At 44.4% G+C, this 19,689-nt stretch overlaps 1 protein-coding gene across 5 annotated transcripts in view; it reads left to right on the plus strand.

Moving 5' to 3' along the window:
- Positions 1–19,689, plus strand: part of RTKN2 (rhotekin 2) — a 175,826-nt gene that overhangs the window by 35,159 nt on the left and 120,978 nt on the right. For 4 of the 5 annotated variants that reach the window (XM_033943543.1, XM_033943544.1, XM_033943546.1 and 1 more), the window contains exons 4-5: positions 2,357–2,410; positions 6,640–6,757. The exons of the other annotated variant lie outside the window; for it this stretch is intronic. In XM_033943543.1, coding sequence (XP_033799434.1) covers positions 2,357–2,410; positions 6,640–6,757 — 172 coding nt within the window. The remainder of the gene's footprint in view (positions 1–2,356; positions 2,411–6,639; positions 6,758–19,689) is intronic. 5 annotated transcript variants of the gene reach the window in all.

The raw sequence follows: 19,689 nt of genomic DNA on the forward strand, positions 1-19,689 counted from the left end.
ACCTATATGTCTTGCTGCCACCTAAAATTAAACGTAACCAAGACTGAATAACTTATCTTTCCTTCTAAACCCATCTCTCCCCTCCTCCGTTCTTTATTTCAGTGGATAATGCGCCCACTCTCCCTGTCTCGACAGCTCGCAACCTTGGGGCCATTTTTAACTCATCTCTGCATATTCAGCAGACCACCAAAACTTGTCAATTTCTTTCTCTACAACTTCGATAAAATCCAGCCTTGCCTTTTTGAGCACGCCACCAAGAACCTCATCTATGCTCTTGTCACCTCTTGCTAAGAGTACTGTAAGGTGCTCCTTGCAAGTCTTCTGCTAAGCTATCTCTCTCCCCCCCCTTCAATTTGTTGAGAATGCTGCTGCATGCCTCGTATTCCGCCAGGATTATGCTCACATTACCCCTCTTCTCTAGTCACTTCATTGGCTCCCTGCCCGTTTCCACATATGGTTCAAACTCTTCTTGCTGACCTACAAGTGTATTCACTCTGCAGCTCCTCGGTATCTCTTCTCTCTCTTATCGCTCCCTAAACCCTGCCCCATGCCCCAAGACCTCTATTTGTCAGATAAGTCTCTCTTATCGGTACACTTCTCTTCTACTGCCAACTCGCAACTCTGCCCCTTCTACCTTGCTGCATTGTATGCTTGGAACATCCAGCCTGACTCGGTGCTTTGGGCCCACTTTTCTGAAACTGTGTTTAAGTCCTAACCCTACCAACCTGTAAACAACCAATATCTGTGTGATCCCCTCTATAGTCCCTTACCCTATCCACCTAATCAGTCCCCTTTTAAATACCTTCTTGAGCAATATTCATAGATTCACCTTTCGTCTTGTGCGTCTGTCTTGAAGCTCTTTTGTAGAAAAAACACAAAAAGGCAACCTAGTCACATCAAGGTTTGTGTGGGGGACGCTCAAGACGCCAAAATTGGCTCGCAACTAACAAACCAAAATGGAGTGAATATAATATAGGGTGCTCTCAGTGTGAACCCTCAGTGATAGGAGCACAGCTCCGACACTTCACTTCTGGGTCAAGGCGGTAAGCCTCCACCCACACACCATCATTGAGCACCCTGAGTGTGCTGAAATTAAAGGGACCCGAGTCCACTAAATCAAACAATCAAAATGAGTAAATTAAACTCAACACAAACAACCTGAGCGACCCCCAAACAAACCCTGCCAGCCAGACCCCCCGACTCACACAACAAAATCAAAAATCACCATGCAAAAATCAAATGAACACAATACTTATCTGAAACTATCTCACAAACTGATAAACGCAAAAAACCGCGCCAGGAGAAGAGGTTCGACCGCGCTGGTTTCGGGAGGAGCCCTTCTTCAGGAACCTGACCCCCTACGGAACACGAACAAAGAGGACGGCTGAACATGAACAAAGAGGTCGGCTGGAGGGCGGGGTGCCCGGGCGGAAGAGCACCCGCTTAAAACGGATCTGTAGGTGACGTCATGCACAAACCAACCAAACATACAACACTAACAACCAATCACACTCAGGGGCGAAAACACGCCCATGAATACACAACCATGCTAAACGAAAGACATAAAACGTGATCCATGCTGAAAACAACCCGATGACCCCAGCTTGTTGTTGTTGAAGCTCTTTTGAGCAGGACCATCTTTTGAGTGTTTAATGTACAGCGCTGTGTGTGTCTGGTAACGCTATAGAAATAATAAATAGTAGAGGAATGGCCCTGCCGGGGCTGGCTGGAAGCAGCCTGTTTACAGCACTGCCTCTGCTCACCTGCTGCTGATACTGCTTCGGGTAAGTGGAGGGGGGCGGGTTTGTCAGGACTGGCTGTTGCTGCCGCTTCGGGGGCTGGAGGGAGGGAGGCTTGTGGCTTCCGCTGATGCTTCAGAAGAGCTGCAGGCAAGAAAGGGGCCAGAACCGTGCTAAGGGAGGGAGGGCAAATCCCAGGGGGGGGAGGAGGGACATGGATGCTGGGGGGGATGGATGGATGTTGGAACTACAAGGGGGGGGTGGAGAGAAAGTGACCAGACCAGAAAGGGAAGGTGGGAACGGAGACAAAACTGCAGTTGGAGTGATAGGGGAATTCTTTGGCTTTATTTACTGTATTTCAATATTAATATCAAGTCAATACAAAGTTTATGATATAGTATAGTATTAGTTAGACCTGTTTTTAATGGTAACTCTCAAGCAACCGAAACTACATTTATCTAGTATTTACCAATCCCCTTGACAGTCTTCTGGATATTTTGGTATAGGCTGGTGGGTTCAAAGCAGAAAAAAGCAGAAAGTATTAGTTTAGTTTGCAAAATCTGGACATTGCATAAAATGTACCTAAACCATTTTCTCTTTTTCTCCCCTCTTGACAGCTATCCGAATCCCATTAATGTGGAAAGACACTGATCATTTCAGCAACAAAGAAAGTAAGAGATCAACACTTGTGCAGAATTTGAGCTTTGTGATTAAACTGTATGTGTATGTAAGTGTATATGTTCAAGTGATTTGATTTACATGCTGTGATTTATTAAACTTCACAAGCACCTATTTTGCTGTGTGATTCAGTTTAATCTTTCCAAGATGTAAACTAGCTGCTATTCAACTTTGTTCTTCATGTGGTCAGAAGCCACAATGGGAATTAATCTCTTATCTCTCCTTACTCTTCTATTTTAGGGCTTGGCTTTTTGTTTTTGTATTTTTTTTTTTTTTATTCATTGCTTTGATCTTATAAATTGGGAGGGGGTAGTGGGGCATTTATTAGGCTACATTTAAAGTTTTATATTTAATATGTGCTAACATCCAAAGTTAAGCCACATGGGAGGTAATTTTATAACAGGATGTCTGCATAAAGACAAATAGGCATCTACTAGCACAGATATAAGTAGTAGAAATCATGCTTAATTTGCAGGCACAGATATTTTTTACATTTGCCCTGGATTTGTGTATTTTAAAATTTATGCGCATACTTGCGAGCTTTACCCTAACTCATAAAAACAGAGAAATATGAAGGCAGATAAAGACCATATGGTCTTTCTAGTGCAATATGTCTAGTAGTCCTGAACGCTAGAGTTGTCCCATCTGGACCCACAAATTGTTTGCAAAAGGGTGTCTTTCCTACCCCCTCATTTTTTTCTTCAGAAAATAATTTGAGAAGGTATCTTTGATCTGCTCTGTGGGTTTTATTATTTTGGGGATTATTTTTATTACATCAGAAGTTTGAGGCTTGGCGTTCCCTCTAGTTTGGGACCTGCGTCTCGGAGAAGAGGCAGGTTCACAGGACAGAAGTCTGCCGTTAGAAGGATCAACCCCTACAGATACCTGAATAACCAGCCTGCTTTAATATTTTTTGAGCTCGGGGTCTGTTCCCCATGTAGCTAGCTTGCATCCCTGACTGAATGCAGGCTGTTTGGCTCCATTTCAGTTCGCCGGGATTTAATTATGGGCTGGCTGCATAATTCCCCCCCACCCCGTTGCAGTTCAAGGAGCTGAGGGGGTTGATGCTTAGTCCGATATCGGTCTGACTGGCAGCCCAAAGACCACAGTTTGTAGAGAAAATTTGAGGCAAAGGTCTTCTCCAGTTTTCTAGTTGCAGTTCTGAACTGAAGAAGGCAGGCACCACATGACATAGTGAGGTAAGGCTATGGGGAAATTGGAAGGCATGAATTCTAAAGTTGTGCAGGTTCCTGGAGCCAAGGATAGAGTTCCCCACCTCTAGAAAGCCCTTTTTGTGGTTTTGACATTTAGATTTTCTCCCCAAGGCTGTTTTTGATGCCAAGATCACTGCCACAGTGGCGACCTTGGATTTACCGATTTTTTTTTTTTTAATTTCTAAATCCTCTTATCTGCATCAAAACCCCTTGACCTCACAGGCCTTTCTACCCCTATGTCATGCCAGGTTTGCTCTGGATGGACGGCCAAAGAGTGACCATTTTCCTCATGCTACGACACATTTGGTGGGGTGGGGTGGGGGGGGCGGGCAGGTAGGAGCCATGGACTCGGTCTACTCTGAGTCCTCTATGTCTGGGGTCCACAGGAGGCTTGTTTTAAGGGAAAGAGATCCTTCCCAGAGTCCTCCGAAAGTGAGTTGGTGAAATGCAAGCATGTCAGTGCTGCGGAGTCAAAGAGGACACACAGGGAGCCGCTGTTGTGCCAGTGCAGGGTTTTACCCCAGATTTCATTAGCCTGATGTGCAATGCCTATTTAAATTGTCAGGGCCCTCTAGCATCTGCTACAGGTGCATAACTTCATATAGCTACGCAGATGATATCACCATCATCCTGCCTTTCGACCAATCTACCAATGACACAACACTAGAAACATCACAATGGATGAGAGACCACAAATTAAAGCTGAACCAAGACAAAACTAAATTCCTACTTCTAGAAAAAAACGAATACCCCTACCATAACAAACCTAGAATTAAATTCTATCCTATATCCCTTACAACTCAACCTAAAACTGCTGGGAATAATGATAGACAAGAGCTGCACCATGCAACTTCAAATCAGCAAAATGATCCAGAAGGCATTCGCAACCATGTGCATCCTAAGAAAATCCGAAAATACTTCAAAAAGAACAATTCAGACTCCTGGTCCAAGCGCTACTCCTGGGACTCCTGGACTACTGTAACATCCTATACCTGTCATGCCTCGCCTAAACAATTACAAACGGTGCAAAACACAGCTCTCAGACTGATATACTCGCTGAAAAAATATGATCACATTGCTACTGCTTTCTAAGACTCACACTGGCTCCCATTACAAGCACGCATACAATACAAATTCTACTGTACCCTCTTCAGAGCCCTAAATGGAACTGGTCCTAGCTACCTAAACAACCACCTAATCAGAAATAACACATCAAGACCAAGGAGAACATGCTCTCTTCACCCATCCCCCAGTAAAAGGCATACAAAGCAAAAAACTATATGGCGAACTACTAGCCACCAGAGCAGCAAAAATAGACCACTACATCTCCAACCACTTACCAAGACGACCAAACTACAAAACATTCAGGAAAGAACTGAAAACTATGCTTTTCAAAAAATTTGTCAAATGATCTAACTAAAATCCTATCCTTCCCCAGATTCCATTGCTCATGTTATCCATCAATTCTTGTAAGCTCATTCTATCAACTTTGTAAGACTGGGAATGCTGATGACTAACTTCTTCCCGATATTATTCCCGATTCATAACCACTAAGGAGCCCCCACTTATCTGCCGGTTTAATTATCAGCCTTTCATCAGCTTGTAAGGAGGAAAGGACAGAAAATTCCCATTGTGATAAATTGACATAATGGGAGGAACTATCATTGTGTTCTAGTTCCTCCATATCTTTTAATACAAGGTCACAAAAAGTTGCTATATGGGGATCAATAATACCCGGAGGCATCCATGTTGAGCGGGGATGGACTACAGAATTGTCTACAGGATTAGAGCCGTCTGAAAAAAAAAATTGGATTTGTAATGAGCGTATTATATGAACGATGCCACAGCAGGCTTGAAAACTATTATGTCGAACTGTCAGAACAAAAAAAGGGCCCTGATTTAAGATCTGAATGCATGAAATATTAATGACCAAAGTGTTAGTGTTAGGTTCTTCACTGGTGTCATTTGCCGTCCCCGTTAAGATGGGTTCTGCCCCCCTGCCTCTGTTGCACCCCCTGTTGTTTGCGCGTCTGCCTTATCTTTGTACTCCTGCTCCTTTATCCTCAACCTAAAAAAGATCTATCCCTTTAACTCGATATGGTATCTCTCTCACTTCCACTGGCAAAAAACTCTGGTTTATATATGTGTATCCCTCAAAGCCCTCTTGGTTGGTTTTAGGTTGTTCTTGATCCAAATGTAGCTTTATCAAGGAGTACACAAAACCTTTTGTGTAGTTGTTGGTCTCGGGTATATTTTTTAAATTTGGTTTGACAATGTTTTTTTCTAAAATTTTCCAAATTGTCTTGCAGCTCACTCAGTTGGTTTTGAAATGTTTTTGCATCAGGTCCTGATTGTAATCCTAAAAACAGTTGTTCTGATTCTCTAGTAGCTTCTACTGATGTTTCTTGAATAGTGTCTACCATTAATACCATAAGGTCCAATGGAATATTTGTTTAAGATTGCTTCCCATTTGTCAAGGAACACCTGATTGCTAGTGAATACTCCTGGTTGTTTTTGAACCCTTAAGCCCTGGGTAATTATTTGATTCTTAATATGTTCTATGAGGGACATACTGTGTAACTCCATTCTTAAATAACCTGTTGTAGATCCATCCATTTGTTCTTTTGATCTATAAATTCAGTTGAGCTGAGGGGCCCTGTGTCTTGTAATAATGAAGAATGAGTAGCCAATTGAGAAACATGTTCATTTGAAAAGCATAGGGTGTATTGCCACAGCGGTATCTCCATGATAAGGCAAACTTAGGAATCCAAAGGTATATGTATATTAATTAAAAAAGAATTTATTTAACAGATGAATGGAATGCAGAGAAAATTATATCATGTTGACTAATGCAGTTGTGCATTTAGAAAGAGTAGATTTCAAAATGTCAAACACTGATTTTACCATGACAACTAAAATAAAATAATATAAAAATTTCTTTGTTCTACATTTTTTTTAAAGATAATCCAATATTGCGATTACAATACTGTTCTTTAATCCTTCTACAGGTTCACAGCGTTATGCAGTATTTTGCATGTTCAAAATGGGTGCAGAGGTTTTCGACACAGATATGGTCATTGTGGACAAAGCAGTTACTGATATATGTTTTGAAAATGTAATTGTATTGTAAGTATCATCCTTTATTCTCCTAAGAGGTAAATAATTTTTATTGACAGAGAAAATAACTCCTCAAACATCCATTTCTTTAAGTACAAGTTCATACAGAATGCAGAATTGCACAATGGGGAAGGGGGTACTTTTTTTTTTTTTAATGGGGCAGATATTGTGTATGTGTAACTTGCACAGCATCTGTGCCCATTAAAAAAAGAAGGCTAAACCATGGTTAGACAGGTAAGCAACTGGTCTTGACCAGTCGTTTTTTAAAATTGCTAAAAGTGATCATTTTTTTAGTTCATCGAGAAGCCATGTTAGAGCATCAATTGCTCTGCTAGTTTATATGACATTGCAATAATAATGAGCTTATTTGCATGGTTGGATAGGAGCATGAGCAATCATGCAGAAAACCATGCGGTGAGCTGTTTTCAAAATCAGGTCGGTAGAGGCGATCGTCTCTTAAGCAGTCAAAACTGGTTTAGTGACAATAGTTAGACCAGGGGTGCCCAATACATCGATCGCGATCGACCGGTAGCTCAGGAAGGTAACGTGAATCGATCGCTAGACTCGTGTTGCTGTCCTGATCTACCGGGCCGATCAGCCTTCCTCTGTGTTCTCCCTAGGGCCTTTTAGCTGGGTGGTCCGCTCAGCTGTCATCTGCTGCTGCCGCCGCTGCTGAACATTAAAAAAAAACCCGGCTTGGAGATTTCAGCCCGTAGCGAACTTATGCTCCGGGCTCTAACGTGTGCGTGCCGGCTTCTCTTCTCTTCCCTTCCCTCCGAAACCGGAAGTTATGTCCGGGGGGGGGGGAGAGAAGGGAAGCCGGCACGCACATGTTGAGAGAGCCCTGAAGCAAGCGTTCGCTACAGGCTAAGGCGGGAGACAGGTTAGTGAAGCATTTCATCTTCTTGCTGCCGGGTCCTGCCTACTTTCTGTTCTGCGAAGGCAGGACCCGGCAGCATTTCCCCCAATAGGTCGATCGCGATGCTGGTCGGCCGAAGCAGGGAGAGCTTGGGGCGGCATCAGCTTTCGGGCCTGTTATTGGTGGCGGTTTGGGTCCTGGTCCCCGATGACAGTGGCAGTGGCTTGGGGGAGGGCAGGGAGAAAGAAAGAAAAAGGGCAAGCAGGGAGACAGAAGGAAAGAAGAGAAACAGAAAAAAAAGAAAGGGAGGCAGAGAGAAAGAAAGGGCAGGGAGAGAGGAAGCAAAAGTTGGGGGAGGGAATGAGGTCTGGAGGAAGGGAAGAAAGATTGGATGCACAGTCAGAAGAAGAAAGTGCAACCAGAGACTCATGAAATCACCAGACAAGGTAGGAAAAATGATTTTATTTTAAATTTAGTGATCAAAATGTGTCTGAATTTTTATCTGCTGTCTACATTTTACATTAAGGTCCCCTTTTACTAAACCGCAATAGAGGTTTTTAGCGCAGGGAGCCTATGAGCGTCGAGAGCAGCGCTGGGCATTCAGCGCAGCTCCCTGCGCTAAAAACTGCTATCGTGGTTTAGTAAAAAGGGAGGGGGTATATTTGTCTATTTTTGTATGGTTGTTACTGAGGTGATAGTGCATAGAGTCATCTGCTTTGACCTTTTTGAAAAACCCTGGAATAGGAATGATGATTAACATTTTCTATAAGTACAGTGTGCTTTGTGTTTTTTTAAAATTTTATTGTTGGTAGATCATTTTGACTTGGTCATTTTAAAAGTAGCTCGCAAGCCCAAAAAGTGTGGGCACCCCTGAGTTAGACGATCGCTGACTTTAGTGCATCCTGGGGTTGTGGGTTCAAACCCACGCTGCTCCTTGTGACCATGGGCAAGTCACTTAATCCCCCCATTGCCCCAGGTACATTAGGCAGATTGTGAGCCCACCTGGACAGATAGGGAAAAATGCTTTGAGTACCTGAATAAATTAATGTAAAACCGTTCTGAGCTCCCTTGGGAGAACGGTATAGAAAAACTGAAAAAACATCTTGCCCCAAGTTACTTATCTGTAATAGGTGTTCTTCATGAACAGTAGGATACAAGTCCTCACACACCCACCTTCCTTCCCAAAGAGTTGTATTCTACTGACTATTAAGGACTTCTATCCTGCTGTGCATGAAGAACATCTGTTACATCTGCTGCATGTGACTTATTCTTTCAAGTCTCATTGGAGGTCTTTGTGCTTTCATGTCCTAGCTCAGAATGTATCTTTTGACCCTATTGATTATCTAGTGACTATAGTCCTTATAGGTAATTTGTTTTATCCCTCCCTCTAAAGTGGAGATCTCCATCTTCAATACCGAAAGGTTTCATCAATCCTATATATTGCGCCAAGGTATGTATTGGGTCCTCCCAGAACTCATGGAGAAGCTTCCAGATTGGTTATGGTTGGAGTGGCAGCTCATGTCTCCTATCAGGCTTCGTCATCTGCTTAGCATTAAAATGCCTAGAATAAGGAAAACCAATAGGATATTAATGGACACATGGACAACATTAAAGTATGTAAACAACTTAACTCCTATTACTATTCAAAAATCTACTTGTCAAAATATATGGCTGAACTCCAAGATACAAATAGGCGGTTTTATGATTGTCTGGAAGGATTGGATTGAAGCAGGAATACATACTTTAGATGATGTTATTAATGATGGTAAGCTGCTGGAGTTTTCACAATTGCAACATAAATTTGGACTTAATAAAAAACAAAGTTATAAGTGGTTGCAATTGAAGCAGGCTATTCAGGCAGGGTTCCCTGAATGGAAGTCTTTAAATACTCATTTTACTCTAGAATTCTTATGCTTCCAGGCAGATTTTATGGGTCACCAGGCCGCACAGTGGTATAAAACATTATCTGGATATTTAAATAAAAAACCAAGGACTGTACTTAGAGATATTTGGAGCATTGAGATTAAGCATCAAATTAATGCATCTCAATGGCCACGTATTTGGTCTTGGAGGATAAGATGTACAATGTCTGCGTCTATGAGGCAAACATGGTTTTTCCTGTTGCATAGAGCACTCTGGACCCCTGTTCGCTTACAAAAATTGGATTGCTCTAAGTCTAATAGATGTTGGCATTGTCATCTTGAGGCTGGAACTCTAGATCATTTATTATTTTATTGTCCTTTTATTAATAATTTTTGGAAATTGATCTGGGGTCAAATAAATTGTATGTTAGAGAATCCTGTGGCCCTATCATATGACACAGTTTTGTTTGGAATGTCTATGAGGGCCAAAAGTCAAATTTCATCGAATAATAACAAACTGTTAATGATTTTAACAGGAGTTGCCATCCAACATATAACACATAACTGGAAAGACTATAGAGGATTGAATTATTGTTTCTGGTGGAGTTCGGTTTGTCAGGTGTATGAAATGGAAAAAACATTGGCAATCAAGAGAGGTTATTATAAGAAATTTAAAGAGGTGTGGAGACCATTAATTGAGTATTATAATAAATAAATAATTATATTTATCCCCATTAAATATATGTAGGGGGGAGGAGGGATGGGTGGGTTTTATGACATTATGAGGGGTAATATATGGAAAGGGAGGGAGGGGAGATAGTTTATGGTATAAAATGAATGTAGAGTTTCAAGTGAAGAATGTATAGTATGACTTGAATTATTGTACACTTGTTTGCATAATGTAAAAACGAATAAAGATATTTAAATGAAAAAAAAAAAAGAAGCCATTTCCTCTCTGCTCCCTTAATCTGCACTGTCTTTTTGCCAATTCATTCAATGAAATTAAATATTAACAGAGCAAATTCACTGGGCTTATACCGAGTCATTGCAGCAATTTTGATTGCTTATTTTGTAATAATCAGTTGGAAATTAAGAAAGTAAGTCCTCTTGTCTGGATATTGATATGGTTTAACTTGTTGTCTAGTAATAGTGAATGTACTGTATATACTGTATTATAAGGACATTATAGAACTTTTGTTTGAAATACTTTTCTAATGTGTGGCACAGCTCAGAGCCTCTACTGCTGTTTTCAGTAGAAAAGTTCCAAGTTTTACTGACTCATTCTAAATTAAAAAAAATACTGTTAGTGTCTTAATTTGAGGTTTCATAAATATGAATTTAATATAGAACAATGGCTGCTTAGTTGCTGCACTTATGTGGAGGTCTGAAGACATTCCAAAAATAGTAGGTTTAATACATTATTTTTAAAATAACTACACTGAAGGGAAAGGAAACTCATTTTTCTTTCTCTGTGGGAAATGACGTTGTCTAAGAGCTTGTTGAATGTCTCATTGTTAGATTTGTTTAAATAAGCAAGTATTAAAAAATATTTCTCAGCATTTTGTTTGCATATCACAAAATCCCTGCTGTTTTAAAGGTTTATGTAATGAGGCAGTGTTTGGTGTCCTTTACTGATATTAATAACAACATTGTACTGTATTTTGTTTCCAAATTAACTCACCAGAATAACCAGGGCTCCAATTTGTGGTATAATAATGCACTAATAATAATTTATCAGCATGAGAATTCAGCAAGTTTGACATTTTTCCACAGTTAAAGATGAACTACTATGTGTGGTTTCAAAAAAATTAATTTACTGAGTTATATTGATGACTAGTCTATTGTGGCGGGGCCGGGGGTAAGCCTAGCGCTGGCAACCCGGCTCCCGCCCCAGGCGTAAGGACGGAGCGCTCCCAGGAGGACTCCCACTGGATAAGCAGTAGAATAATTAGTGGAGACTGCGTTCTTGGTAAAGTTCAGCTTTTATCTTTATTACCCCTAGTTCACAGCACTAGGGTTCCAGTAGTCCCTCTGGTCTGAGGAGACTTAAAACAAAACATACTTTCATAAGGTTTCTTCCTTACAATACAGTCCAGCCTGCTGCCCAGGCAGAAAAGCCAAAAAAATAACCAAAACGTTTTCTCCTTAGTTTTGCTCCTTTTGTTTGGAAATACTTCAGGAAGCTCTGTGACCTAACCCACCCGAAGTCCAATGCCCCCCACTACCCTATGCTCCTGGGTAGGGGGCTAGGGAACTAAAAGGTCACTTGGATACACAAAGTCAGAGGCGTGAAGAAAGTACAAGAGTTTTTTATTCACAGCATGCCGGGACTCTAGTGCAGTTAATAGCCTGCCTACTAGAGTGTCAGAAACAGGAAATACACGGACTTTTATGCCCTTTTCGCAAACTAATATATGCAAAAACTACAATTTTCATTTGTTACTTCTACAACTTTCTACAATTATTATTGGTCCTAAGCCAGCAGTTATGATAGGCTCAGGGATACAACTTATAGTCCTATAGGAAACTAGCTCATTTCTCTGCTTATCTAAATCTTACAGGTCTAAAGGCTACATGTACAGAAGGGCAGGGCACATCATGGCTCAAACTCTTATCTATTCAGCTTACAATGTGGTAGGGCAAGGACATACATTTTAGGCAGATGCAGTCAATAGATTAAACACTGTTTTCAGCTATGTAGGCCAGAGCAATATTTTAAACAACAGTTAACTATTTCATGACCCTACATTCCCCCCTTTCAGGCTGGCGTACCTAAGGAGCCAAGCCTGACAAAATAAAGTTAGGGGTCAGGAAAGTCGGGGTCCCCAGTGGGTAAGGGATGATACTGGGAGAGGGCAAGGGCCAATTCAGCAGTGGAACGGTTGACAGCAGAGTCCACAGTGTGGTGAAGAAATTTCATAGCCAGTGGAACTAAACAAGGTAGACAACATAGTACCAGGGAGGACAAAGCAGTTATCAGCAGAATTGTTTTCAGGGTCATACCAGACGGTAACCAAGAGCCCAGGGAACCAGAGAACCAGTCTGTATTGAGGCCATGCCAGGTTTGAACAGGAACATGAGCCAGCTTGGTGATACGATCCACAACTTCCTCAATCACTTTACCATCATCATCAAGTTCAAGGCAACAGTTGGAAAGGTTGAATTTACCACAGACACCCCCTTCAGCAGCTAGTAAATAGTCCAAAGCTAGACGATTCTGATAAATAGCAGTGCGCATTTTAGCATTCGCTCTGCCAATGGTACTCAAAGCTCTGGAAGTCTCATTGGTTATCAGTTCAAGTACAGCTTGTAGACGAATAATGCGGTTCAGCATGTAGATTGGGGTCCGATAGCCCCAGGTGCCATCTTCGGCCCATGTGGCAGGTCCGTAAACAGCAATGATCCGTTCTGCAGGCCAGTCATCACCCCATTCACCTATTTTAAGGGAATTGGTGGAAGTAGACCGCTTTTGGCGACCTCTGGTGTTGAATACAGGGGCTCCCAGGTGTTCACCATCGGCCAGCGGTAACAGGAAGAAGCTGGGGCGGATCATGCCGAGTACACAAGTTCCAGTCCAATTTGCTGGCAACCAGGAGTATGCAAATAAGCCGCAGAGCCAGTATCGACCATCAGGGGCTGGCCAGTGATCATAGGAGATACCTTTGAGTAGATTCTGGAGGGGACTACCTGGCAGAGTGAAGGTGAGGTTAGCAGGCCAGGGAGTCCAGGTAGCTGTTGTGGCATTGAAGGACCAGAGCGAGGTACATTTGAGGTGTCCAACTTGAACATTGAAGGGACCATCAATCCGCTGCAGGCAGTGAGAGGCAATAATGGAGGTCCGCAAAGTCCATCGAGGAGGCCGAGGAGTGGAAGCAAAAGTAAGGTTCTGTGTAGATAAGCTTAACATGTCTAACTGCTTTGCCTCCCATGGCCATTGCTCACCCATATTAGTGCCACCACAAACAAAACAATTGCTAATATTAAGGGTTTGTCCAATAGCCTCAGCAAACTGTATAAACAAGTTTCGAGTAACTGCTGGAATTTCAATGTCTACTTTCATGTTTTCATAAAACTGTGGAAATACAATGGAGTGATGTACTGATGCTCGGGGTCGGGTCACTACATGGATGTATAGGTCTGCACCTGGGTCAGACCCTTTGCCTGAAATTCTAAACCCAATACGCCATTTCACATACTCTAATTTCTGATTCCAATTTTGGGGTTTCATGATAGTGAAGGAAACTGGGTTGCAGGCCCCTATCGGGCAGGTTGGGCTAGGCATAGGGCCTAAACGTAGAGTAGCAGAAGCTGGGGGCGGCTGGCCTTTTCCGTGGGTTAGGGGGTAAGTAGCCCACTTAATCTGATGGTCATATTGACAGGCAAAGGCACCATACTTTCTCTGCCTGTACAGTGGAGAGATTATAAAAGGGCACATGTATTTATCACATGTGGAGTAATATCTCTGCCAACTGAGGGACCCACAAGTAACAGAATACTTAGAGTTCTCCAGACCTGCAGCCCTATCAGCAACCCCACATGCATCAAAATACACAGTTACTGGCTTCCTGGGATCCACTATGGGAGTTTGGTTAACAAGCGGACCATCAGCCCCATTAATGCGGACTTCTACCCATTTTTCATCTTTAATACTAGTGGGTTGGTAACATATGACTCCATCAGTGGTTCGGCACTTACGATAATTGACTCCCTCATAGGAACAGACATCAGATAAGGGAGCAATATGACAACGGAATTGGGTTCTATACAGGAGGGCCATTTCTACCTGATTTCCATTACGGACCTCAGAAAGACATGGTTTACAGGACTTAAGGGGTTGTGCCTGAGCTTCTGGCACAACAGGAAACAAATACAAAAGGAAGAAGCATAAGACAGTAAGAAGAAAACAGCAGTCGGATATAACACATAGGAGCATTCGGCAATGTATACACAGAAAACCCATTTGTCACAGAGTGACTCTCAATGCACATAGAAGAAGGTTCAATTGGGGCAGTGGTTAACCACAAACAGTCAGTAAAACTCAAACACTTATGAAAAGGTTATATTCAGAACACCTGTCAAATACAGTGGTAAATGTTCAAAGCAATTTTGAGGTTTTAGAAATTTTCAGCTGGAGGTCTGTCTTGCCTGGGGTAGCTTGCCATACAGCAGCAGGCTTGACTCTGCTGTAATGAAACCAGGTTTCGTGTCCGGACACCTTGACAGCTGTAGGGGAAGAAATGAGGATAGTGAAAGGGCCTGTCCACCTAGGTTTTAGGGGGTCTGACTTCCAAGTTTTTAGCCATACCGTATCCCCAGGGATGTATCCATGGACTTGTGTAGCTATCGGTAGTGGGGCCCTTTCCAGGACCCATTTGTGGAGCTCTTGAAGGGCCTTAGCTAAAGATTGGACCTGACTCTGGAGGATATCTGATCCCAGAGTAGCAAAAGAACCAGGATCTGGGTTCACAATGGGTGGTGGCCGGCCGAACATGAGCTCAAATAGGGACAATTTAGTGGGTTTAGATGGGGTACATCTAATCTGAAATAGGACAGAGGGCAGCAGGACAGGCCAGGACAGATTGGTTTCTTCAATTCGTTTCGTGAGAAGGGTCTTAAGAGTTCTGTTCATTCTTTCGACCTGACCAGAGCTCTCAGGATGGTAAGCAGCATGTAACTTCCATTCAATTTGGAGAGCCTGAGCAGTTTGTTGGACAACATCAGCAATGAAAGCAGGGCCGTTGTCACTGCCTATAGAAACAGGAAGACCAAAGCGCGGAATTATGTCGTTTAGGAGGTGCTGGGTTACTTCTCTGGCGCGTTCAGTGCGAGTAGGGAAGGCTTCAACCCATCTAGTCAGAGTGTCTGTGAAGACTAGAAGGTGACTGAAGGAACGGGAAGTGGGCATGTGAGTGAAGTCTACAGACAGAACCTGCATCGGATATGTTCCAATGGGTTGGTGTCCAGGAGGTGGCAGTCGTCTGATTGGGGAATTTATTCTAGAACAGACAACACACTGTCGGACCGTATTCCGGACTAGCTGATCAAGGTGATTGATAAAGAAATGTCTCTTGAGAGTCATTTTCATAGCGGGTTCTCCAGAGTGTGCCAAATCATGGCATCTTTTGACAATCGTGAGGGCCAGATGTTGAGGAATGAATATGAGGGTACCCACTGTGCTCGTGTTTGAAGTATCAGTGTGTGGGTCTGGATTGGCACTTGAATTGGCGCATATTTGTATCCACCCCCCTTTCAGGACAGACTGGCCCGAAAGAGTGCGGGCCCAAGTCTGTTCCTGAGAAGTGTATTGGGGTGTAAGGGAGTCCAGAAAAGGAATGATGGTGTACAGAGGAGCCGAAGGAGGGGGGCAGAGGCTGGCAGCTCGGGCTGTGCGGTCGGCAAGGGCATTGCCACGTGAGATGAGATCAGTGACACGACGGTGGGCACGACAGTGCATAACCGCGACACGGGAGGGCAATTTAACAGCCTCAAGGAGGTCAAGAATGAGGGGAGCATGATGGATCAGGCGGCCGGAGGCTGTAATGAAACCTCGATGTTTCCAGATGGCCCCATGGGCATGCAAGGTAAGGAAAGCATATTTGGAGTCAGTGTAGATGTTGCAAGACTGAGAGGCAGAGTGGCGAAGGGCAGAAGTGAGGGCATACAGCTCAGCTTCTTGGGCGGAAGTGCCAGAGGGCAGAGGGCCCATGAGTAAAGGGGAAGTGGCAGAGACTACTGCATAACCAGCAATACGAGTACCAGAAGGGGTGACAGACGAACTGCCATCTGTGAAAAGAGTGAGATCAGGATCCCGGAGGGGGATATCAGTGAGATCAGGACGGGAAGAATAAACTAAGTCAACGGTGTCAAGGCAGTTGTGCACGACCGGCTGGGAGGAGATAGGGAGGAGAGTGGAGGGGTCAAGGAGTGAAGAAACAACAAGAGAGACCTGTGGGTTTTCACAAAGAAGGGCTTGGTATTTAAGGAGGCGCTCATTCGTGAGCCACAGGGAGCCTTTATGTTCTAGAAGAGAGGTCACACAATGTGGGACAAAGAGGTCAATATGTTGGCCAAAAGTGAGTTTATTAGCGTGCTGTAAGAGATCTGATACGGCGGCAATTGCCCGAAGGCAGGGAGGCCACCCAGCAGCAACAGGATCCAATTGTCGAGAGAGATAGGCAATGGGCCTACGCCAAGAACCAAGGAATTGAGTAAGGACTCCGGCTGCGATACCAGATTTTTCATGAACATAGAGCTGGAAAGGTTTGGAGGGGTCAGGAAGGCCAAGGGCAGGAGCCTGAGTCAGAAGTTTTTGGAGGCAGCGAAAAGACCGCTCCTGAAGTTGGGTCCAGACAAAAGGGGCTGAGTCAGCGCCCTTGGTGGAATCATACAGAGGACGAGCAATAGTACTGAAATCAGGGATCCAGATGCGACAGTATCCGGCAATACCGAGGAAGGCGCGCAGGGCTTTGCGAGTATCAGGAACAGGGAGACTACAGACAGCCTGGACACGGGTGTGGGGAAGGGACCTGGTACCCTGGGAAATATGAAACCCAAGGTAGGTGACACGAGGAAGGCACAACTGAGCCTTCCGGAGAGACACACGGTATCCGCAATGGAGGAGAAACTGAAGGAGAGAGCGAGTGTCCTCCTGACAAGCAGAGATAGATAGAGAGCAGAGAAGAAGATCATCTACGTACTGCAGGACTTGGGAATCAGATGAAGGGGAGAAATTAGCAAGGTCTGAAGCAAGGGCGGTGCTGAATAGAGTGGGGCTATTTTTAAAGCCCTGGGGTAGACGGGTCCAGGTTACTTGGGAGGTTTGTCCAGTGGAAGGGTTTTCCCATTGGAATGCAAAAATTGGCTGACTGGTAGGGGCTAACCGACAACAAAAGAATGCATCCTTGAGATCCAAAACAGTGAAGTAGGTAGCTCCAGGGGGAACCAATCCCAACAGGGTATAAGGATTAGGGACAGTAGGATGGATATCCTCTACAAGACGGTTGACAGCACGGAGGTCCTGGACGGGGCGGTAATCAGGGGGATCACCGGGTTTCAAAACTGGAAGGAGGGGGGTATTCCAAGGTGATTTGCAAGGAACCAAAAACCCACAATCTAGCAAACGAGACAAATGGACGTGTATTCCCTGGAGAGCAGACTGGGATATGCGGTACTGCTTGATAGAGACCGGACTGGCAGAAGCCTTGAGGGTAACAACAAAGGGTGGGATGTTACGTGCTAGTCCGGGGGACCCAGACTCAGCCCAAACAGTTGAATCAAGGCCCTCAAGAAAATCAGGTACAGAGAGTGGGGGTTTGCTTGCCATGGGTTCTGACAATAGGGAACAGAGGAAGCTTGGTGAGGGGGCAGCGGAGCGGTCAGGAATGGGTGTGAGGTTTGCAGAAGGAAGGTCCATAGTCAGACCATGAGAGGACAGACGAATAGTGGCTCCCAAGCGCTGGAGAAGGTCCCGACCAAGCAAGGGGACAGGACAAGAAGGCATGTACACAAAAGAATGTGGTATGGAATGACCACCAATGCGAACCGAAACTGGTTCAAGGATAGGGACAGAATCAGAAGAGCCAGTTGCACCCATAATGGAGATAGATTTGGAAGAACGCTTACTGAGAGGGCGGGTCAGAACTGAGTGTTTGGCGCCGGTATCGACCAGCATAGAGATAGAATGGTCCCCTATACGGACATTGACCAAGGGCTCGTGGGAACCGAGCGAGTAAGTTGGGAACAATCCGGAAAGTCCCTGGTACTCACTGCGAGCCGGTCTGTCTCAGTAATCAGTTTCAGAGTCAGACTGAAAGGATGCCAAACCAATAGTAGGTTGGTCCTTAGTTTTAGCCTGACAGGTACGGGGCTTGCTTGGACACTCGTTCTTCCAGTGACCCCTCTCCTTGCAATAGGCACACTGATCCCGTTCCAAATTCCTAGGGGGTCCTGTCCTATCAAGCTGGGACCCCGTAGGTTTTGAAGGGCCAGAAAAGTAGGGGGGGCGCTTGGAAGAGCGGGACTCAGAGTTTCGGGTAGGGGGCCGGTTACTTGGGAAAGTATTTTGAAGGGCTACAGCAAGGAGGTCCGCTTTGCGCCGGAGAAGCTTATCAGCTTCTTGCCGGTTAGCGCTGTCCCGGTTCATGAAAACGCGCTGGGCAATCTCAAGGAGCTGGACAGTGTTCATGCCTGCGAACCCATCCTGCTTCTGGAGTTTCCTACGGATATCAGGTTGTGTCTGGCTCACAAACGAGGTATTAACCATACGGAGGTTTTCAGGTTTTTCTGGGTCAAAGGGAGTAAAGGTACGGTAAGCGTCACAGAGACGTTCATAGAATGCGGCTGGGGATTCATTAGACTTTTGGAGGACCTCAGATACTTTAGAAATGTTGGTGGGTTTCCGAGAAGCCAACCGGAGACCCTCAAGGATATACTGGCGGTACCGCATAAGGAAAGTATTATGAGTGGCATCATTGGGGTCCCAATTAGGGTCCTGAGAAGGGAAATGGTTATTGATCCAGTTGGGGTCGGCTGCATCTGCATCCGCCTGGGCCTTTGTAAGGGATTCTTGCAGAACCCGTTTACGTTCTTCGGTATTTAGGAGACAGAGAAGTAGTTCCTGGCAATCTGACCACGTGGGGCGGTGTGTACGAATGATGGATGTAATTAGATCAATAGTTGCCTGTGGCCGCTCTGAGTAAGGAGGACAATGGGATTTCCAATTGTATAAATCAGTGGTGGTGAAGGGCTGATATACAAGGCTAATAGTGGGTGGTCTAGGATGCCCGGCGGCATCCGGTGGATTGGCAACAGGAACCTGACGAAGGGGCATGGCCAAATTTGTAGCCTCCAGAGTCCCCTGTTTCATTTGTCTTCTCATGGGAACTATTTGAGGAGGATCAGGTCTCAAGCGATGGCTGATAGGAGAATCATCGGAAAGAGAAAGAGAGTCCAGAGGTGGATAAAGGACTGGGGAGGACAGAATGTCATGAGCTGGGCTATCAGCCAGGGCTCGGGAAGGGGAAGCTGGAAATTGAGCAGGGAGTTGTACAGGCTGGGAAACAGAAGGCTGAGCAAGAGAGACAGAACTAGGATTGGGTATGGGCTGTGGTGTTACCGAGTAAGAAGGAGGAGCAGTAGGTATTTCAAGTATGTCAGTTGAAAGGTCAGACTCAAAAACATGAGTAGGACGATAATTCTCATTGACAGTCTTCCTGAGGGTG

This window comes from Geotrypetes seraphini, chromosome 4 (genome assembly GCF_902459505.1).
Source record: "Geotrypetes seraphini chromosome 4, aGeoSer1.1, whole genome shotgun sequence".
Lineage (NCBI taxonomy): Eukaryota > Metazoa > Chordata > Amphibia > Gymnophiona > Dermophiidae > Geotrypetes > Geotrypetes seraphini.